This window comes from Elaeis guineensis, chromosome 13 (genome assembly GCF_000442705.2).
Source record: "Elaeis guineensis isolate ETL-2024a chromosome 13, EG11, whole genome shotgun sequence".
NCBI lineage: Eukaryota > Viridiplantae > Streptophyta > Magnoliopsida > Arecales > Arecaceae > Elaeis > Elaeis guineensis.
The window spans coordinates 78,164,856-78,183,266 of NC_026005.2; the positions used below are offsets into that span (position 1 = coordinate 78,164,856).

The 18,411-nt window shown below is 38.4% G+C and overlaps 2 protein-coding genes and 1 long non-coding RNA gene across 3 annotated transcripts; 2 read left to right on the forward strand and 1 right to left on the reverse strand.

Annotated features, from left to right (window-relative positions):
* Nucleotides 1-298: 298 nt before the first annotated feature.
* LOC105033720 (agamous-like MADS-box protein AGL29) lies at nucleotides 299-994 on the reverse strand. The gene has a single exon (XM_010908623.2). It carries the CDS (start codon nucleotides 992-994, stop codon nucleotides 299-301), a length of 696 nt encoding a protein of 231 aa, XP_010906925.2.
* Nucleotides 995-7,248: 6,254 nt separating this feature from the next.
* On the forward strand, nucleotides 7,249-17,654 carry LOC105033705 (probable E3 ubiquitin-protein ligase ARI2). The gene is made up of 7 exons (XM_029261393.2): nucleotides 7,249-7,612; nucleotides 7,941-7,973; nucleotides 8,071-8,350; nucleotides 8,959-9,439; nucleotides 16,297-16,845; nucleotides 16,917-17,107; nucleotides 17,338-17,654. The coding sequence occupies exons 1-7, from the start codon at nucleotides 7,466-7,468 to the stop codon at nucleotides 17,490-17,492; spliced, it is 1,836 nt and encodes a 611-aa protein (XP_029117226.2). The 5' UTR covers nucleotides 7,249-7,465; the 3' UTR covers nucleotides 17,493-17,654.
* Nucleotides 17,655-17,710: 56 nt separating this feature from the next.
* Nucleotides 17,711-18,262, forward strand: LOC140853245 (uncharacterized). Its single transcript, XR_012136259.1, has 3 exons — nucleotides 17,711-17,848; nucleotides 17,919-18,040; nucleotides 18,130-18,262. It is a non-coding gene; the product is annotated as an uncharacterized lncRNA (long non-coding RNA).
* Nucleotides 18,263-18,411: the final 149 nt, after the last annotated feature.

Here is an 18,411-nt window from a genome sequence, read left to right on the forward strand (position 1 = left end):
CTCTAGCAAGTTCGATCCTTGTTCTGCTACGCATGATAGAATATCAATAATATTAGATATCAAGTTTTATAGCAGTAGACATATATACTAATTCATCAGAAGGGAAATAGCACGTTTCATGCTGCCACCAGCCCTGGAACATATATAGTGTTCCGATACAGGACTCGACAGACAAGATGGACGTAAGAACCTGGGAGATGAAGCCCACTACATGTCGCTAACGAAGACTTATTATTGTTTTTTCAGATCTTCTATGGAAAAGAGATCAAGGAAAACAGGCGAAAACCCATTGGATCCATCAGAAGAAGCCATGCCCGAAACCCAACCCGCCACCAAGAGAAGGATGGATGGCATCCTCGTTCTTAATGGCGAAGGGCCCAGGGAGAGCGACGGCAGCGCCGACCATCGGAAACTGCTGCTGCTGCTGCTGGTGGTGGTGGTGATGGTGCTGCTGCTGCTTGCGAGCCATGGCCTCATGCAGCAGCTGATCAGCAACCTTGGCGACATTGTTCCTCAGCTCCAGCAGCTTCTTCTCGTACTCCTCCAGATCCTCCAGGGCGAGGGAGTCCACGTTGTTGTCCCACCAGTAGGGGCGGCCCCCCTGCTCCCCCTTCATGGCCTCCTCCAGGGCCTCCCGCCGCTTCCTCTCCGCGTCCACCAGCCCATGCAGCTCCATGTACTGGCGGTTCAGCTCGCGCACGACCGCCCCGCGCCGCGAGTCCGCCGCGGGCCCCCCGCTGTTGCCGTGGTGGGGGTTGCCCGTGAGGAAGCGGTCGAAGACCGCGTCGACCGACGGGTGGCCGAAGGAGAAGGCCTTGCCGGCGGGGGAGAATACGACGACCCCGATCTCGGCGCCGCAGAGGATGGACAGCTCGCTCGCCTTCTTGAAAAGGCCGGTCCGGCGCTTCGAGAAGCACACCTGGCGGGCCTCCTCGTTCTGGATCCGCTTGATCTCGATCTTCTGGCGACCCATGCTCGGCTTCCTTCTCACCATTGATGTCATCCAGCAACAGCACCCTCCACTGCCACCGAGCAGTAGAGCAGAGCTTCTATACTATTTATATATATATATATATATATATTCGCGTGGAACGAGAGAAAGCCTGGGAGTTTGGAGAGAAGGGCAGGGGGAGGAGCGGGACTTATAAGGATGGATTTTTCCTTTTTATTTATTATTATTTTTTTTTTCCGTTTCTCTTCTGGAAGGCCCTAATAATAAGTTTCCATGTACGTCGCTGTGCAGGGGGAATTGAGCTGGGGCGGTGATCTGGATTGATTCAAGAAGCAAACATCTTAAAATGCCCCGATCAATCAAGGCAAGACAATAGGGCACCGAAAAAAAATATACTTTTTTCGGGTTAAGGGTCTTATACTCTACACTGCTCTGTAAACGTAAATCACGTTAATAGTTTCCTTTTTTTTTTTTTTCTGACTTATAAATTTTGCTGTTGTTTCCTTTTACGTGATTAGCGATATGAGAGACTGCTGTAGGTTGTAAAATTGGCCCGTCCGCGTGATTCTTGCCGTTATGCCGGCTTCTCTCTGCTGTGCAACGGCGTGCGGAGTCGCGGGCTGAACGTTTCCAGGACAAAGGATGCAAATCTGAGGAATCTGATGCATGGGAAAATAAACTGACATGAGATGCGGACTGCATTTGGCCATGCATCCTGTTCATCTGCGATGGGACCGATTTTGGCAACCGGCTGAAAAATTATATATATGCTATATATGGTGCGTGGTAGCCAGGCAGTACATGACCTCTGAAAAGATTGCATCTTTGTGCTTTGATTCTTTTATGTACTTTTTTTTTTAGTAATCTCTGTGCCAAAAATATATTCCATCTAAATTCCATTTTGGACCCAGACTTAACTGTATATGAATTGTTATTGCTTCCAGCTTTCATTGCTGAATTTTGTATTCCCAATATACGATTTAACTTTCCCAATCAGATAAATTTTCCTTGCCCCATTTGTGCTTAATTACTCTGCTGAATAATTAACTATCCAATTAAAATGGCGGATCACTCCGCCAAGGTTGACATAAACCCAGTCCTGGCCTCCTCTCTCTCTGATTTACACGCATGATGATGGTGATCGGAAGTTGTATGTTTATATATGAATGTCGAATTCGTGTTAAGTCGCCTTCTAGCTTCCAAAATTACAAAGAATACTATCATGAAACTGAAAACTAAAATAACCTTTTTCACATAATTTCTATATGACACCGTAAATCAACCATCAAGCATGTAGATGCATATATATGCACGCCTATCCCAACCCCCTCCTACCAGTTATAATGGCCTCCCTCCGAACAAATAACGCTAGTCACCTCATATTAGGTAAAGTAATGCTCTAATGATAACACCAAGTGTCCATTGTGCTTAGAATCATCAAAGATATAAAGAAGAAAAAGAAGAAGAAGAAGAAGAAAGAGAAAATTAAAGATGATGAATGCAATAATGGTACAACGTACTATTTCAATAGGCCAAGAATAGTGGTTATGAATATGAAACATGGTAATTGCTTATGGTATGAGATTATTGATTCAGAAAGTCAGCTTCTTGATCTATAAACATGATCAGCATTGAAAAGTTTTGAGGAAAGATGCAGGATGTCCAGCAATAGAGGATTAGGATTAGAGCAAGTTCTTCCCTGTATCCAGCTAATTAATGGCTGTATCTAGCAATAGTTGATCATTAATTTGTGCACAGACACATCTGATGCATCTCACGTACCACAATGACAAATGTTGCACAACACTACCAGAACAATTGGGTCTAATAGCATCACTTTTACACTTCGATTATATGTCTGAAATTCTTTTTTTTTCACTGAAATTATCATTTGAAATACATATCTTAAATTTTTAACAAAAATGATTTGTTAGAAAATATTAAACCAACAGCGGAGGCAATAGGTTAATATTTGGCTAGGAGTGCTTACGCTCTTGGCTCTTTTGAGATGCTTGATCATAGACATATGAATATATTGCTGGACTTTTTTTCAATCAAATCTCAATTATTGACATTAGCATGCAGTGACACACTTCTCCACATATCTATATTTTCTTTGACTTCTTTTTGATATCATCATTTTCTTGATTTTATATTCCAAATGAAATCTAGATATCCCTATCAAAATGAATTATGGATAGGCATTTTGAACCCCCATCAATTTACCCAATGGAAGTTTGCACGCAAATGACCATGTGTTGGTCATCATGCCCTGGCTCTAAGGTTAGCCATTGGATGCGAGTACATGGCCAACATATATATCACACATCACAAGGGATCTCGAATGCATTGCAATCACCTGCGGCATATGAAATTTATATATTTTTTTCATGAGAAAAGGATGGAATGCCCAAGTTCGGACTGATCCTTAAAATTTAAAAAAAAAAAAGGATTTGAGTTTTTTTAAAGAAAAGTTATTTGAGTATGGCCAATACAGTGTTGAGTTCACCTAATTTTGGCTAGATAGTAGATATAATGGACGTTGGACCTCAATTCTCCCATTCACTTCAAAGGTTCTCTATCTTCTATTATATAATTTTGAACTAGTTATTTAGACGTGCATATACATGTGTATTGAATAAAGTAAGTATCCATCTAACAAATGAAAAATAAGTCAATTTCTACGGTCAAGCTTGTTTGTATAAGCAAGTGTTTAATTGAGAATTCACCCAAAAAATTTGTAGAAAGATGGTAATTATAAAGCATAAGGGTAAATTATAACCCCCCCACCCCCAAATGCTTTTTGTTTATTGCACCTATATACAATATGTTGTAAAACCTACATATATGCCTAATTAATTTAACAACACTGGTCAAAAGTCAAACTTGTCCTCATATAATCAAAGAGACAAATAGCCAGATTCAGTTCTTGATCTCTCTCTAGCTCTCTCCATCTCTCATAATTTCTCTCTATATTTTGCTACTCTCTCCATCTTTGCATACTATGTGTGAGTAACAAATGAACCTTTTCTCGAAGAGCTACGAGCTCCATCGAGGAGGCTTTCCCCACATTAGTGTTGAGAAATTGCACCTTAAGGGTAGAGATCTAGGCTTCCAATATGGCTTTGGTAATAGCGAGTGAAACCTTATTGACCTATAGATCTTTAAGGGTGTGGTTCAAGCAATTGGCCTTAGCATCAAAGTCCTTCGAGGCAGAGTTATAGGCGATAGTTAAGAGGTCCTCTAAAGTATAGACAAACATGGTTAGGTCCTCCACGATGTAGATGAGTTTGGCTTCGAGGAGGTGGGCTTTATGGCAAAGGAGTAGTTGTTTGCATGGGTGCGGTGCAGTTTCTCATAGGTACCATCAAGTCGGAGCTCGAGCTTCTGTTTCTTGTTTCGAATGGCTTGGATCTCATTGAGGAGGTCGATGGTGCCATCAATATGGGCATCGACATTGGCCTTAGCTTTGGTCTTTTTCTCGTCTCTGTCTCCTTCTTGATCTTGATCGAGGGTTAGGATTAAGATTTGATCCTTTTCAAGAGCATCGCTAGGGATGGAGAGTACATTATTAGGGAGAAAGAAAGACTCCAGCCTCAACCGCTATCTCAAAAAAAAATTAAAAAAGATGAAAAAAATTATAAAAATAAGAGTTGCATTCCCTTTTCTCCTATTGATGAACAAAAAATTAAGGAACATTAGCCTTTATTTATAATGATGAGGTTTGTTTTTATATAATTTGAGTCGGATTTCTCTCCCAATTTTAATAGGCTCATTTTCCTAGAATAGGCATAAATAATAGAGATAAATTTGAAAAAGCTAAAATCTTATGGGAAGTAGATCTTGACTTCTACATCAACTTTACTTTCTATCACTTTATTTGATTTTTTTTAGATAGTGAGATACATTTGATCATGGCATGAGTGATAGAGATAAACTCGAAAAAGCTAAAATCTTATAGAAAATATAACTTGACTTCTACATCAATTTTGCTTCTTATTACTTCATTTGACTCTTCTCGGATTGTGAGATACATTTGATTAAAATCTTTCCCCCAAAAAAAATTTAATTTGATCAATTTTTGGATCTGGTCGCTAGAGATGCCACTCTCCATTGTGGAAGTGACATGTCATAGATTTCAAAAAATTTCTTGACTTCAAAAATAAATAAAAAATCTTTCAATTGGATGTCACGTAATCAAGTTATAGCCTCTATAAGTTTGGCTTATGATTCGACTAACCCAATATGGTGGATCCCACTACTGGACAATATCTATCCTTGTCGAAGTAGCTAAAATGGTCAACATCGAGTTCAATAATCTTTTTGGATCATCATGCGAATAATGCAACTAAGATAGCACATGCATTTCCACTATCTCTTATCATTGGCTAAAAATCAGTCCCAATGATCTAGCAAACAAGTAGGAATCTAGTGAATTAGGATAGCTGCTTATTGCCTATGAACACATTGAAATTTTCAGAAAATGATCTTAGGAGCAGAGATCATAAGAATTTTGAGTAGCCATATTAACTCTTTCTTCTTGACAAGGAGAATTTTGAGTGATCCTTTTATTGGAGAATTTGTTTAGCATATAATACTTGCAAGTGAATTTATGTGCTTTTTCTTGCTTAAATGCATGAGCAAATCTTTTCTAGACTACTATCAACCTATTAATGTGTGGTTGGTTGATTTGTCTATATGAACTCTGTGTTGAGAAATCTTGTCCAAGTTTTGACATATCTTCAATAGTTCAGAATGTCATCCAATTTGATAAACACAGTGTAGTTCAAGCCCAGAATCTCGAAGAGGGAAGGTGTTGTAGCATATACCTTTTAGAGATGAAAGGGATAATGCTGTAGCTGAGTATGCAAGCATTTAGTACAAACACTAAGGAGATGCAGCAAGATTGTCTGAAGTTCGCAGTGATTATCCCTAGGTTATGAGATTGATGTCAAAACCATCATAAAAATGGTCGGCAATGTCACTGACTCAACTCTGAAGCTAACCGACCATCCGTTAAAGCTAGTTAGATCCATGCTCTATAGTTTGCGATTACAGGGCAGAAAAACCTGGAGGAAGTGTTTTTGTGTTTTTCTCGATTTTCTTAAACTTCTAGTAGTTACGTTGGCCATGCATGCCCAAAGAATGCGACCCTTGAGATGGTTTGTGCGACTCTTGAGATAAGAAAGGCGATGCATTTTATTAAAAAAGTTTTTGCTACCAATTGCTTGCATAGATGAGCTCACAAACAAGAAGCATGCATGATGAACAAGTGGGGTGGTGCCTTCCTAAAGGTTTCCCACGGTTGGCAATTCCCAACTTGGGTGGTGGCCGTTGTGAGTAGGGCAAAGATGCTCTGAACATGAAAGATTGCATGTTGGTCATACTGAAAAGCTAATGTTATCATAGATCACTAAACAAAGCAGCAGATCAAGAAGGATCCAGAGAGGTGAAGGCATAGATATGTGCAGAGAAATTATAGGAATATCTCTTCAATTTTAGTTCAATTTTACGTAAATCTCATGTATTTTAAAACGTGTCAAACGGACTTTTCTATTTAACGAAGTATTGTGATGTGGTCCTATTGTCTATTTGGAATACTTCATTAAATAGAAAGGTCCATTTGATGCATTTAAAAATATAGAGGGATGTAAGTGAAATCGGATTAAAATTGAGAAATATTTTTATTTTTATTTTTATTATATTTTATATTCAATTAAATAAGACAGAAAAAAAAAAAATATTCCATACATCATAAATGTCTAAATTTTTTAAAAAAAATATCAAAATAAATAAAACAAATGATCAGACTCTTAGATATTTTACACCATATGCATCCACTCCAGAAGAGAAGCAGCTCATTCCATATGGGTTGATCAAGGGAAATAACGAAATCACCTGCAAAAGCTTTCCATCTCGTGGCCTTCCGTGGTTGCAGAGCACATGAAAAATTCGGTGGCGATATTGGAAAAAAAATATTTTGGATGAGAGTATTTTGGAAATAGTGAATATTTTTGTATCTATATGGTTGACACAAAGCAAGAAGGGGAGCCAGGCGTGCCTAAGTGGGGATAGGAGTGAGATTTAGTAACGATATTTGGTAAATAAAATATTATAAGGATGTTTTTGGATGGGAATATTTTAAGAGAGAGGAAAGTTTTTCACATCATTAGTTCCCATTTATATAATTTAAAAAAAATATAAAATATAAAATATTGGTAATAACAACGGAAAACCAACAATGACTCCAACCCTTCTTCCCTCAACCAAACAAGGACTAACCCTCCTTTTCCCCTTCGCACCACCCACCCCCACCCCCACCACCCCATCCCCTATCTCTCGCCTCCGATCTCTTTTAATCCGTCCTCTCTATCCATCGTTTCTTCGTCGGCAAGCTACCTCCTTTTCTTTCACCCCTCTTCCCAACATCCAGTCCGATCTCCTCGAATCGATCGAGCCGCCCCACCGTCTCGTCTCGTCCCGTCCCCTCCTCCTCCTCTCTCTCTCTCTCGCATGGCCGACGACGACGATTTCCAGTCATCGAGCGATCTGGAGGGAGCGGACTGCTACTTCAGCGATCAGGATGATGTCCTCGAGGAGACCGTCCTTCAGGTTCTTGAGGACGGCCATGAGGAGGACTGCCACTGGTCCGTCTCATCGGTGAGGCCTCTCTTCCCGGTCTCCGGAATCTCTTTTATCACCCCTAGGGTTTTCTTTTTTCCTAGATTCTTCAGTGTGCATCTCGGGGTAGCGGTTTTCTGTTTGGATTGCTTTTTCCCCCAATTTGATCTGTCTGGCATGTTAAGATTGGATCTTTTAATGAATTTTGGAGATCATCTGCTCAAATAACGGTTTTTCCTAAGTTATAACGGGAACAAGGGGGGTTTGAAAGAAAATATGAATTGAGCGTGCAATTTCTCTGCCTTATCGAAAGGTTGCCCTTTTTGATATACTAATTTTCCTCTTGTTGTTCGCTGATTTATTTCAGGTTATTACAAAGGAGTCCCTTTTGGCAGCGCAGGTAATGTACTTTTCCCTTGTAAGTTGATGATTTTGTTTCGGTATGCATGTAGCTGAGTATTCGATTCATTGTTTTCGATGGTTTTTGATTATTGCAGAAGGAGGATTTGAGAAAGGTGATGGATTTGTTAGCTCTAAGGGAGCAGCATGCCAGGACCTTGCTAATCCATTACCGCTGGGATGTGGAGAGGATCTTTGAGTTGCTTGAGCAGAAAGGGAAAGAGCGATTATTCTCAGAGGCAGGAGTGACCATCATTCAGCATAAAGGCCTTGACTTGTCCAACTCATCAAACCCAGTGGAATGTAATGTCTGTTTCGAAAATGTTTCTCGTAGCACAGTCACAGAGATGGATTGTGGGCACTATTATTGTAATGATTGTAAGTCTTCTCACCTTATGTCAAGCATTTATAACTGTCACCGAGCTTGTGTTGATTTTTTTCCCCCCCTCAAAAAAATAGATGACGTGAAAGCAACTTTTAAACATGCTTCGAGTAATAGTTTTTTGACTTCTGTATGGATCTTCTTTGTTGACCAATATCTTGAACAGTACAAGACAGAAAAATTTTCATGCTAAACCTACCTACCTCTACATTGCCTCTTACTCATTGTTGGCTCTGCCATGAACTCTAAATCTGTTCCTAAGTAACCCGCAAAACTCATCAACACTTTATGATCGTTTATGGAAAATATGGTGAATGTGACCATATGATGAGATAAATTTCCGGTTCTTAAATCTATTGCTATTAAGTTCTTTTATTTTCAAAGTTATCTCTACTTTATCCAGCATTCCAATTTATTATAGTTCGCCAGTCTGCTAAATGATCACCATTTTTTTTTCTTTTCTCCTATTATTTCTCTTGTAGGGAAATTTGTTTTATCTTGATGTATGTACGTTGATTCTGCTTCGCCCTCGGATACCTGTGCCATTTTCTTCTTCTTTTTTGACCGATGAACCACTTATTTGATTCTATTTTTATTTCTGTAGGTTGGACGGAACATTTCATTGTCAGGATAAATGAAGGGCAAAGTCGACGCATAAGGTGCATTGCTCCTAAGTGTAATGCTGTCTGTGATGAGGCAGTTGTTAGGAATTTAGTCAGTGCAAGGCATCCGGATATTGCAGACCGTTTTGACCGATTTCTGCTTGAATCTTATATCGAGGACAATAATAAGGTTAAATGGTGCCCCAGTGCACCACATTGTGGGAATGCTATACGTGTTGAGGGTGATATTTATTGTGAGGTGGAGTGTGCATGTGGGCTGCAATTTTGTTTCAGTTGCTTATCACAAGCACATTCTCCTTGTTCATGCCTGATGTGGGAGCTCTGGACCAAGAAATGCCAGGATGAATCAGAGACTGTGAATTGGATCACAGTTAATACAAAACCCTGCCCAAAGTGTCACAAGCCTGTTGAAAAGAATGGTGGCTGCAACTTAGTTGCATGCATTTGTGGACAAGCATTTTGGTAAGTGTTCTAGTTATGTTTTGTTCTTGTTTGTTTTTCTTCTGACTTTCATTTGTTAGAGTGACATTTCTTCAAACATGCCATGCTACCTTTGAACTCCATTAAAATTTCTTTCTTCCTTTTTAATCTAATGTCTCCAAATTACGAAGCTAGGTCTTTTTATTTAAGTATGTTTTAAGGTTTCTTGGCTAGGACTATGGGATTCGGGCCTGCGCTCTCTAAAGCTATTTTTGGGTATTTTATAAATATAGGCCTATCCCAACATATAGCCTGTGATCTGTTGGTTGTACTGGCCCAATCCACAAACCCTACAGGATTTTCAGCCCAATCTTGTAGGAAAATCCAGCAGACCATAAAGATTAAAAAAAATATAGCAATGTGTTTGGTAATTAGGATATTATCTAGGACCCCATGCTTAGTTTTCACATTGTTTCATAAATTACTACGTGTTAAGCAAAATCAAATAATAAAGTCCATTATATTTATAACTATATTATATTCTTATGTTTTAAGAGGTGTAGATTTATGTCATGTAATTTGTGGTAATGAGTTAGGTGATTTTTGACTTATGGTCATTAAGAAATTATATGGTCTTTGGGACTAATATAAAATAAAATAACATTAAAATAATATTAAAATCACATTTTATAGATCTCTAAACCTTAAAATAACTATAATAAAAAACATTGTATTAAAACACTTCTACCTATTGATTGTCGATATGATAACGTGCTACCAATCTAGTAACGGACCTACAGGTTACCCGATACCCAAATTGCAAACCTTGTTGTAAGCTTTCTAGATGATGTTAATGCTTGATTTCTTAGCCTTGTTGTTGAAATGAAGAGGTGTATATATTTATAAATCCTTTTCTCTAAATCAAGAGTTCTTTGGTATATAAAATATTTTTGTGAAGTGAAAATCTTTTTTTGAGGTTGAAAGGAGGCTGAGAGAACCAGCCACCTGTGTTTATTAAGGAGAGGCTATTCAGAGAAAGAGAAATAGAGCTGGAATCGGGGAGGATTGTGAAGTGAAAATCACTATTTCTATAATAGCAGATCTATTTATTCGATGGAGTGAGCCATAACATCTAATCCTACGGTGCTAGCGTGTTCTTCCTGTCTGAGCTCTTATTTTGTAGGTGTTATCATGCTTGTTGACCTAGAATGGATCTGCATTCTTTTTCCTTACCAAGCTATAAAGTTTTCTCATGTATGACCGTATTTTGGGTCATGTAGGTGGTAGTCAAGTTGATACTAGATAGTTTAGCCTTAATGATTTTTTGTCTATTGCAATCAAAAATATGGTTGTGATGGACAACCATATTTTCCAAACAAATTTGTTTTAAATTCAAGTTCAATGTCCTTGATTTTCATGGCAAGATTAATGTTGGTTACATTTTTAATCAGGTGGCTAGCATCCAGGTTGATTTAGTCAGCATCAGGTATCTGAACAACAATAGTCTTGGTTTGTTTTGGAGAAGCTAAAAGTAGTTATATATTTGTGGTGGTTGCAATAGTGACACACAAATAAGCAAGTGGAAAAAAAATTAGGGAAAATTAATTGATTGATAAAATCTGATTCTTGCCTGGCAATACGAACAATAATTCATCTTGAAATTTCACCAATCTGCAAGAGTGTGAGGAAGCTGTTACAGAACATTGACAGGCAATATAATAAGTAGGCTATATAGACCATGGTTGTTTGAGAAGGAAGTATCTCTCACGAGTCACGAATGTATGTTACTTGGTTGATATCGAAAATTCAGGATGATGCAGTGGGGAATTAAACTTTCCATACTCAAGATGTATGTTGTGGCTTGGCAAGTACAGAAGCATAAACACCAATATATCACTTATAGGCTTTATTTGAAGCACTAGGTTTATGCCAGAACTTGCTGGAAAACAGATTAGGTCAATAGAGGATAGGTTAGAGATTAAAGTTGTCATGCTTTATAAGTGTGGAAGCAACTCATCTTTTCTTGCAGATGCCTAAGCAGATCATTGAGTGTGACTACTGCTATGAAAAAATGAAGAAGAGGACCTCCATGGGAAAGATCAAGTAGTCACATGAATAAATGCAGAGGTCATCCACAATACAGCCTATTTACCTGACAAATATCACTTAGTTGTAAAAGGATGTCTAGAGAAGAAAGAGCTTCAGTTCCATGTTGACTACCGTAAACCAGCAAAGTATTCCCTGAGCAACCTCATTTATGGTCTGAACTCAAAAACTAAATATTATCCTAGTTTATACAACCTTTCTTAATTAGATGACACAGCTGAGGCACCTTGGGCCATAATCATAATAATGCTGAAATTTCATAATAATGATTAATTCAAAGATGAAGTACAGTATTATGTTGTCCTTGTTGTGAAGTGTACATCTTTTCTCCTTTTTTTTTTTGGCCCCCCACGGGGGTTGGGGGTGGGGGTGTGCACTAGGCCATGTTTGTTTTCTTATAGAGTAATATATGTGGCTCAAGCATTATGCATGCCACAAATATCAAATTGGAAAAGTTGTGTTGCATTCTGCAAAGCGGAAGTGGGAGTCAGATCTAATATAGCAAAGTGTAAGCTATTAGAAACAAAGGTTATGCTATTTCATTTCTTTTGCTTCATCCACTATAAAAGAATATAGGTTCATAACTCATTTTAGGCATAGCACATTAGAATACTATTAAACTCGAGGAGTTATGTTAAGCAAATACAATTGATGCCGTCAACTATAAAGCAGCTTTATTTGGATGGTTGGGTTCCAAAAGGGTCCTAAAAGAATGAAAAGATTAACATCATTTTGTTCTGTTACAACATACTCTATTTGGGATGCCGAAATATTGGTAGTTTGGTACAAATTACCAGTTGGCCAATTAGTGGGTCTTATGATATAATGGGAATTTGAGATGGAGTCATTCTTTTAGGAGTTCCTGTTTGAATCAAATTGAAATCTTAACATAGCAGTCCATCACTAGCATGAAGGAAGTGTTGGGGTTTAGTGTTAAGCCATTGCAAGTTAGTTTGCTTACTCTTTTTACTTACATCACTTACCTATTCTGAGTTATCATACCCTGCTTGGTTTTCACTCATCCTGTTTGGATACATAAGGGAGGAAAGAAAAGAAGAGAAAAAGGAGAAGTGAAAAGAAAGAAAGATGGACACTAAAGAAAGGAAGAGAAGTGAAAGAGAGTTTATCTTCTCTCCAAATCTCTTTGTTTTTGGAGTGAAACAAAAGGTGGGTTAGGAAAGGAACCTCATCTCTTTGTTTCTCCTCTTCTCTCCTTGTTAACTGTCCAAACAAGAGAATGTAACTTCTTGTCTTCTCACCTTATTTAACTATCCAAATGGAGAATATAACTCAGCAAGCTTTTCTCTCTTCTCTTCCTCTTTTGTCCATCAATCCAAACATTGTGTTAGAGAGGGTTGAAGTGGGTAGAAAAAAATTTAAGAACAAGGGAGAGAAGAGATAAATGGAGAAAGGAGGCAGCTCATTTCCTAGGGCCTTTTGGAGCATTTGGGAGTTTGTTCAAGTGAGAAAAACTTGTTCCATCCTAAAGGGCTGGTCTTGAATGCTGTTTTCTCCAAAATTAGAGAGCTAAGAGACACTTGTATCCATTCTCATGTTCATACTTGAGTTGATGTCTCCCCTTGTAAATTGGCAATCTTCTCTTGTGATGAATGAAACTACCTTTGCATTGTGCTCCCATGGATGTGTTTTGCTGAACCACATGAATCCTTAACTTAATTTGTGATTTTTTTGTTCTTATGATTTCTTTTTTATCATATCGCCCGTGATAAGCGCCACAAGGTTGCAGGTTTGTGTGGAACAACATCTTTGTCCACCAATTTTTTGTAGAAAGACCCTTGAACAAAGTTGTTGGTGTCAAATTTTGCATTTATGTTTTGCAACCAAGAATGCTAGGCTTATCTGCTTGATAATTAAGTGGGATCCATCCTCATAACAAGAATGTGACTGATTGCTGGTTGACTGTTACTTTGGAGGAAAATAGGAGAGTAAAAGCTCTCATCTCCCTCTATGGGCAGCAAAGTACTTCAGGCCAATATGGACGAGTCTTTCTCAGACCCAAGATTGACCTGGAATGAGAATATGCTTGTCTGCTGCTCCTTGGACATCAACTTTCCTGATTATGAATTTTCTTCTTACTCTTATCATAACTAATACTTTTATTCATTTGTTTGCCATGTTTATCTATTTTATCATATATAAAACAAACTCCCTCGGTACTTTCTTCTCTTGGTGCCTCCATCCATCGGACTCCCACCTTATTAGTTTAAATAATAAAAAGATGGCATTTTTGTGGGGCCTGCATTTTTAGATGGGAGCGAGTTACATAGTTTATAAGTTATTTCTCTTCCACAGGTGTCGTGTGTGACATGTGCTTATTTTAGTTAGCTTCCTAAGATTGACATAGTGCAAGGAGGATATTAGATTTTGAATCCTGGTTGTTAGTTTTATCTAAAAAATTATAGATCATTCACTTAGGCTAGTTTAAAAGCATTTATTTCTTTGAGAGAAGCAGGTGAGGTTTGGATTGGCCCTTGAAAACAAGGTCATGTTTGAGCCCTCATGTGGGTTGAGAAGTTCATTTAGGGTTTGAGCCATGACTACTTTCTGTGACAATTAGAGTCAGGCCAACATAGGCTTGAAGGGGGCAAGTTTTGGATTGAGGCCAACAATGAGCCTAACCTTTGGCCTAGCTTGGGAAAAAAAAAAATCTAATTTGGGTTGGGATTGGACTACACTTCCTTGAGGCAAGTCGTGTCAGGCTCCCTCTTGGAATGAGGCTAGTTAACAACCTCAGATTTGATCTACGTTAGATATTGACAAAGTACTGTCCCATCACTCATCATTTATGGTGAACAGATACTGAACTCCAACCCCATTTCTATTCCTTGTTTTAGCATATCATCTTTGAGATATAATGTAGATTTAGCAAAAATTGAGTAATATTTCACTTTTTTTGCCCAAGTTTAGAAGCAGCAGCATGTATAAAATTCCAATTTTAGTAAACAAAAGTGAAATTTGGGATATGAGAGTTTCCTTTCAATACATAACCGTGGTGTTCTATGCTAATAGTATACAGAAGACTATATCTAATTCAGGGCAAGTCAAATGCATTCTTGCATTGCGCATTTTTTTGGGTATAGTAGCCCATAGACCATCACAATTCAACCATGGGCTTACAAGCTACCTGAGTTACAAGTTGTCATCACAACTCACCTAAATTAAATGATTCCATTTAAAAAGAAATGCAAATGTGAATTATATTGTTGATTGCAAATAAATTGCGCCCTTAGGATGCTGCAATGTTATAGTATAGGGGTGCAATTGGGTCAAATCCCAACCTATTCTCAAGCTCAGTTGAGTTATGGTTGAGTTAGATCGATGATGAGCCCAACTGTAACCCTAAACACTAAACTCTAAGCCAATCGTAACCCAACCTAAGCCCAGCCAAACCTTATCAATAAATAAATAAACAAACAATTCCTATTTATATTTCCTACAAATTATTTATATATTTCATGTTGCTGTATGTTGACTCATGTTAAATTATAAAATTATAAGTGTACAATTAAAAATTGATGGATGGTTGAGGCTTCAACCTAATAGTATCAATTAACAAAATGTTCCAAGCTTTCCCAATATTATACTTCCTGGTCAACCCAACCCAACGTGATCAATGCGACCCAATGTATCCCAGCCTGATGGTAACTTGACTAAACCCGAATTTATCTTAAGATGGGTTTGGGTTTGACTGGGTTGGAGAATTCCCTACCCAAGGGCAGGTTGGGTCAGGATAAGCTTAGGACAGAGGTTGGGTTGGGTTAGCCCTCAACCCAGCCCTATGCATAAGTTGCGACCCTATTACAATGTGCACCAACTGGGCTCCAGTTTGCTGGCTGAGAACTGAAATAGATATACTCATCAACCTCTCGCTGATAGAATAGTAATAACTTCTTTGTCTTGGTTATTTGTTGGTTGCATGGTTAAATTTAGACAAACACCATGTGCTCCATCATCTTATTTGTACTGTTTGTCTTGGTTTTTATTTAATCATTATAACATGGGATCCAGCCAGGTCTTCAAAATTTGTGAATTAAATGAATGCTTTGAAGCAATCTCGGTTTTCTCATCTTAACTCTCTCTCTCTCTCTCTCTTTTGTTTCATGGTCAACTAGATGTAAAAAATGTTTAGACTGCAAATATATATAATTATAAATGTGAAAATGTATAAATACATATTGTTTGTATTATTGGAAAACTACTAGAATTGTGTGTACTCAATTCCTTAAAATGCTTTATAAATTGGAATGGTCCTTTAGACATTAGGATTGTGATTGAGAATTATTTTGTCATTATCCATGGGGTTCCATGAAGCTGGGAATTCTGTATTATGACCATATGTTGGTATAGAATATAGAGCTTATCCTATATTAATCCCATGGTGTGATACTGTGCAAACATAATGATGGTTGGGGAAGATGAGCTTAATTATCGCTAATGCCAACAGGAAGTATATATGCTATTAAAACTTGATGGTTGAGCTATGCTGGAAGATAACTTGGAGCTGCATTTTCTATCATGAGCAGACTGCATGTTTTGCAAATGAGTGGAGCTTCTTTGAGGTCTTACAAACAGGAAGAGCAAAAATTGAAATTGCTGAAATATATCCTTGAGTCATGCAAATCATCTGTTACAGGAATTACATATTAAATAATTTTGTGAATAATGCTCCTCACACTGTCATAATTTAATACGTTCTGCATGTTTTAGCAGCTATAAGATATCCTGCAAACTATAATACAGACCAGGTTTATAAATTTAATGTCTCTATACAGTTGGCTATGTGGTGGTGCTACTGGGAGAGATCATACATGGTCCAGTATCAGTGGCCACAGTTGCGGACGATTTAAAGAAGACCAGGAGAAAAGGACAGAACGTGCAAGGCGTGACCTTTACAGATACATGCACTATCATAACCGATACAAGGCTCACACAGATTCTCTGAAGCAAGAAAGCAATCTCAAGGAAACTATTCAGGGAAAAATATCTATCTCAGAAAATAAGGAATCCAAGATCAAGGATTATGCTTGGGTGACTAATGGATTGAACAGGCTTTTTAGATCAAGGCGTGTTCTTTCATATTCATACCCATTCGCTTTTTACATGTTTGGAGATGAGCTCTTCAAGGATGAAATGACAACAGAGGAGAGGGACTTGAAGCAAAACCTATTTGAGGACCAGCAACAACAACTGGAATCAAACGTAGAGAAGCTATCTATGTTTTTAGAGAAGGATTTTCAGGACTTTTCAGATGATGAAGTCATGGATACAATGAGTCATGTCATCAATCTGTCCAATGTTGTGGATCGGCTTTGCAAGCAAATGTAAGTATGCACTTTACAAAGTTTTATATACATGCATACAAACATACATAGTGACAATATCATCCTTGCAGGTATCAATGTATCGAGAATGACTTACTGTATCCCCTCCAACGTGCGACTCATAATATTGCTCCATATAAATCCAAGGGCCTTGAAAGGGCATCGGAGCTCTCTATTTGTTCGGATTCTGATCAAAGTATGAGTGTGAAAACCAATCCTGAAGACAGTTATACCCAACGGAATTCAACTGCAAATGGAAGTGGTACATATATTTCCTTCTGCAGTTCAGTTTCTATTTTTATGAAGTTACTAGTAAATAATCTGCACTCCTAGTATTTGGTGCTATGGTCTGTTCTCCTGTTTCACTTTGTTTTTGCTTAGTTTCAATATTCTTTCTGCACTTTTGGTTTGCTGGAAAGCTAAATATTAGAAGCAGCCTCAGAAAGCTTATGACCTTAGAAGCCACTAACAGACTTCAATCGTCTAATACAGGAGCAACGTTGCCAGGTAGACATTCTGTCATTTTGCATGGATCAAGCTCCGATGAGAGTGGATGTTCTTCCCGTAAACGTGCGAGGACAGATGCTCTTGGAGGTGCTGCTCGTTTTGATCTGAACATGCCAGCTGAGGTGGTTGATAAGAACTGAAACCAGTCCTCCAGGTTGCATCATTTTACAACTGTACAGCTTTAAATTGAAACCGTCATGACCCGGATAAAAGGTTTCCTGCTATATGTGCTGGTCTTTTGGCATTTTGAAGCTTGGTATTAAAACACCGGGAAATAGAAAAAGAACACCATATGTTTATGATGTCTTCCCTTGTTTTGCATGTGACAAACTTCTAGTGCTCGTGCGTAGGATATGTGGAGCCCATTCATGCCCTGTGAACCAGTAGGGATCTTTATCGAGTTTGGGAGGTTTTCCTATTGCAGGGGTGCCCTCAATTTTTGAACCCCATGCATGGGCCTTGCGTATTTACAACGGGCGGGTTGCGTTATTTGGAGGTTGGAGCTAAGCTTATGATATTTATGGTAATTAAGTTAATGACTGATTTTCATTTTTTTTTTTTTTAAGGTTCTGTTAAACATGTCATCCATCGCACCTGCTGATTCGCCGTACGAGCTGTTTGGTTTATTGTGGCGCTTCAGATGTAGAACGTCTGCCGTTTAATTTGACCTCCCCAACTAGATGCCAATGTACGTTTAATCTGACTTTGTTTGGTTCTGTGGTTGTTTTTCTCCTGTCCGTATTGTTCTTCTGCTACTCTCTGTCCCACAATCTCCAGGTTTTCGGAATTTAGGAACGATCCAGAGAGGCGATTTCCCATTTCTCTTTAAAGTCCGACGGGCCACACCACGAAATCCAGTAACATTAAGAGGAAGGGAGCCACAACTTTCTTTTTTAAAATCAAATATAAATTCCTATCCGTCAGCACAAAGTCAACCAGCATTTTTGGTATGTCTAGCCGTTCACACGATGCGTTACCAATGGGCATTCAGCTAGGGACAAGAGTATAAAATATAAAACAACCACACAGCAACATTTCGTTCTGCAATTTTCTTCCATT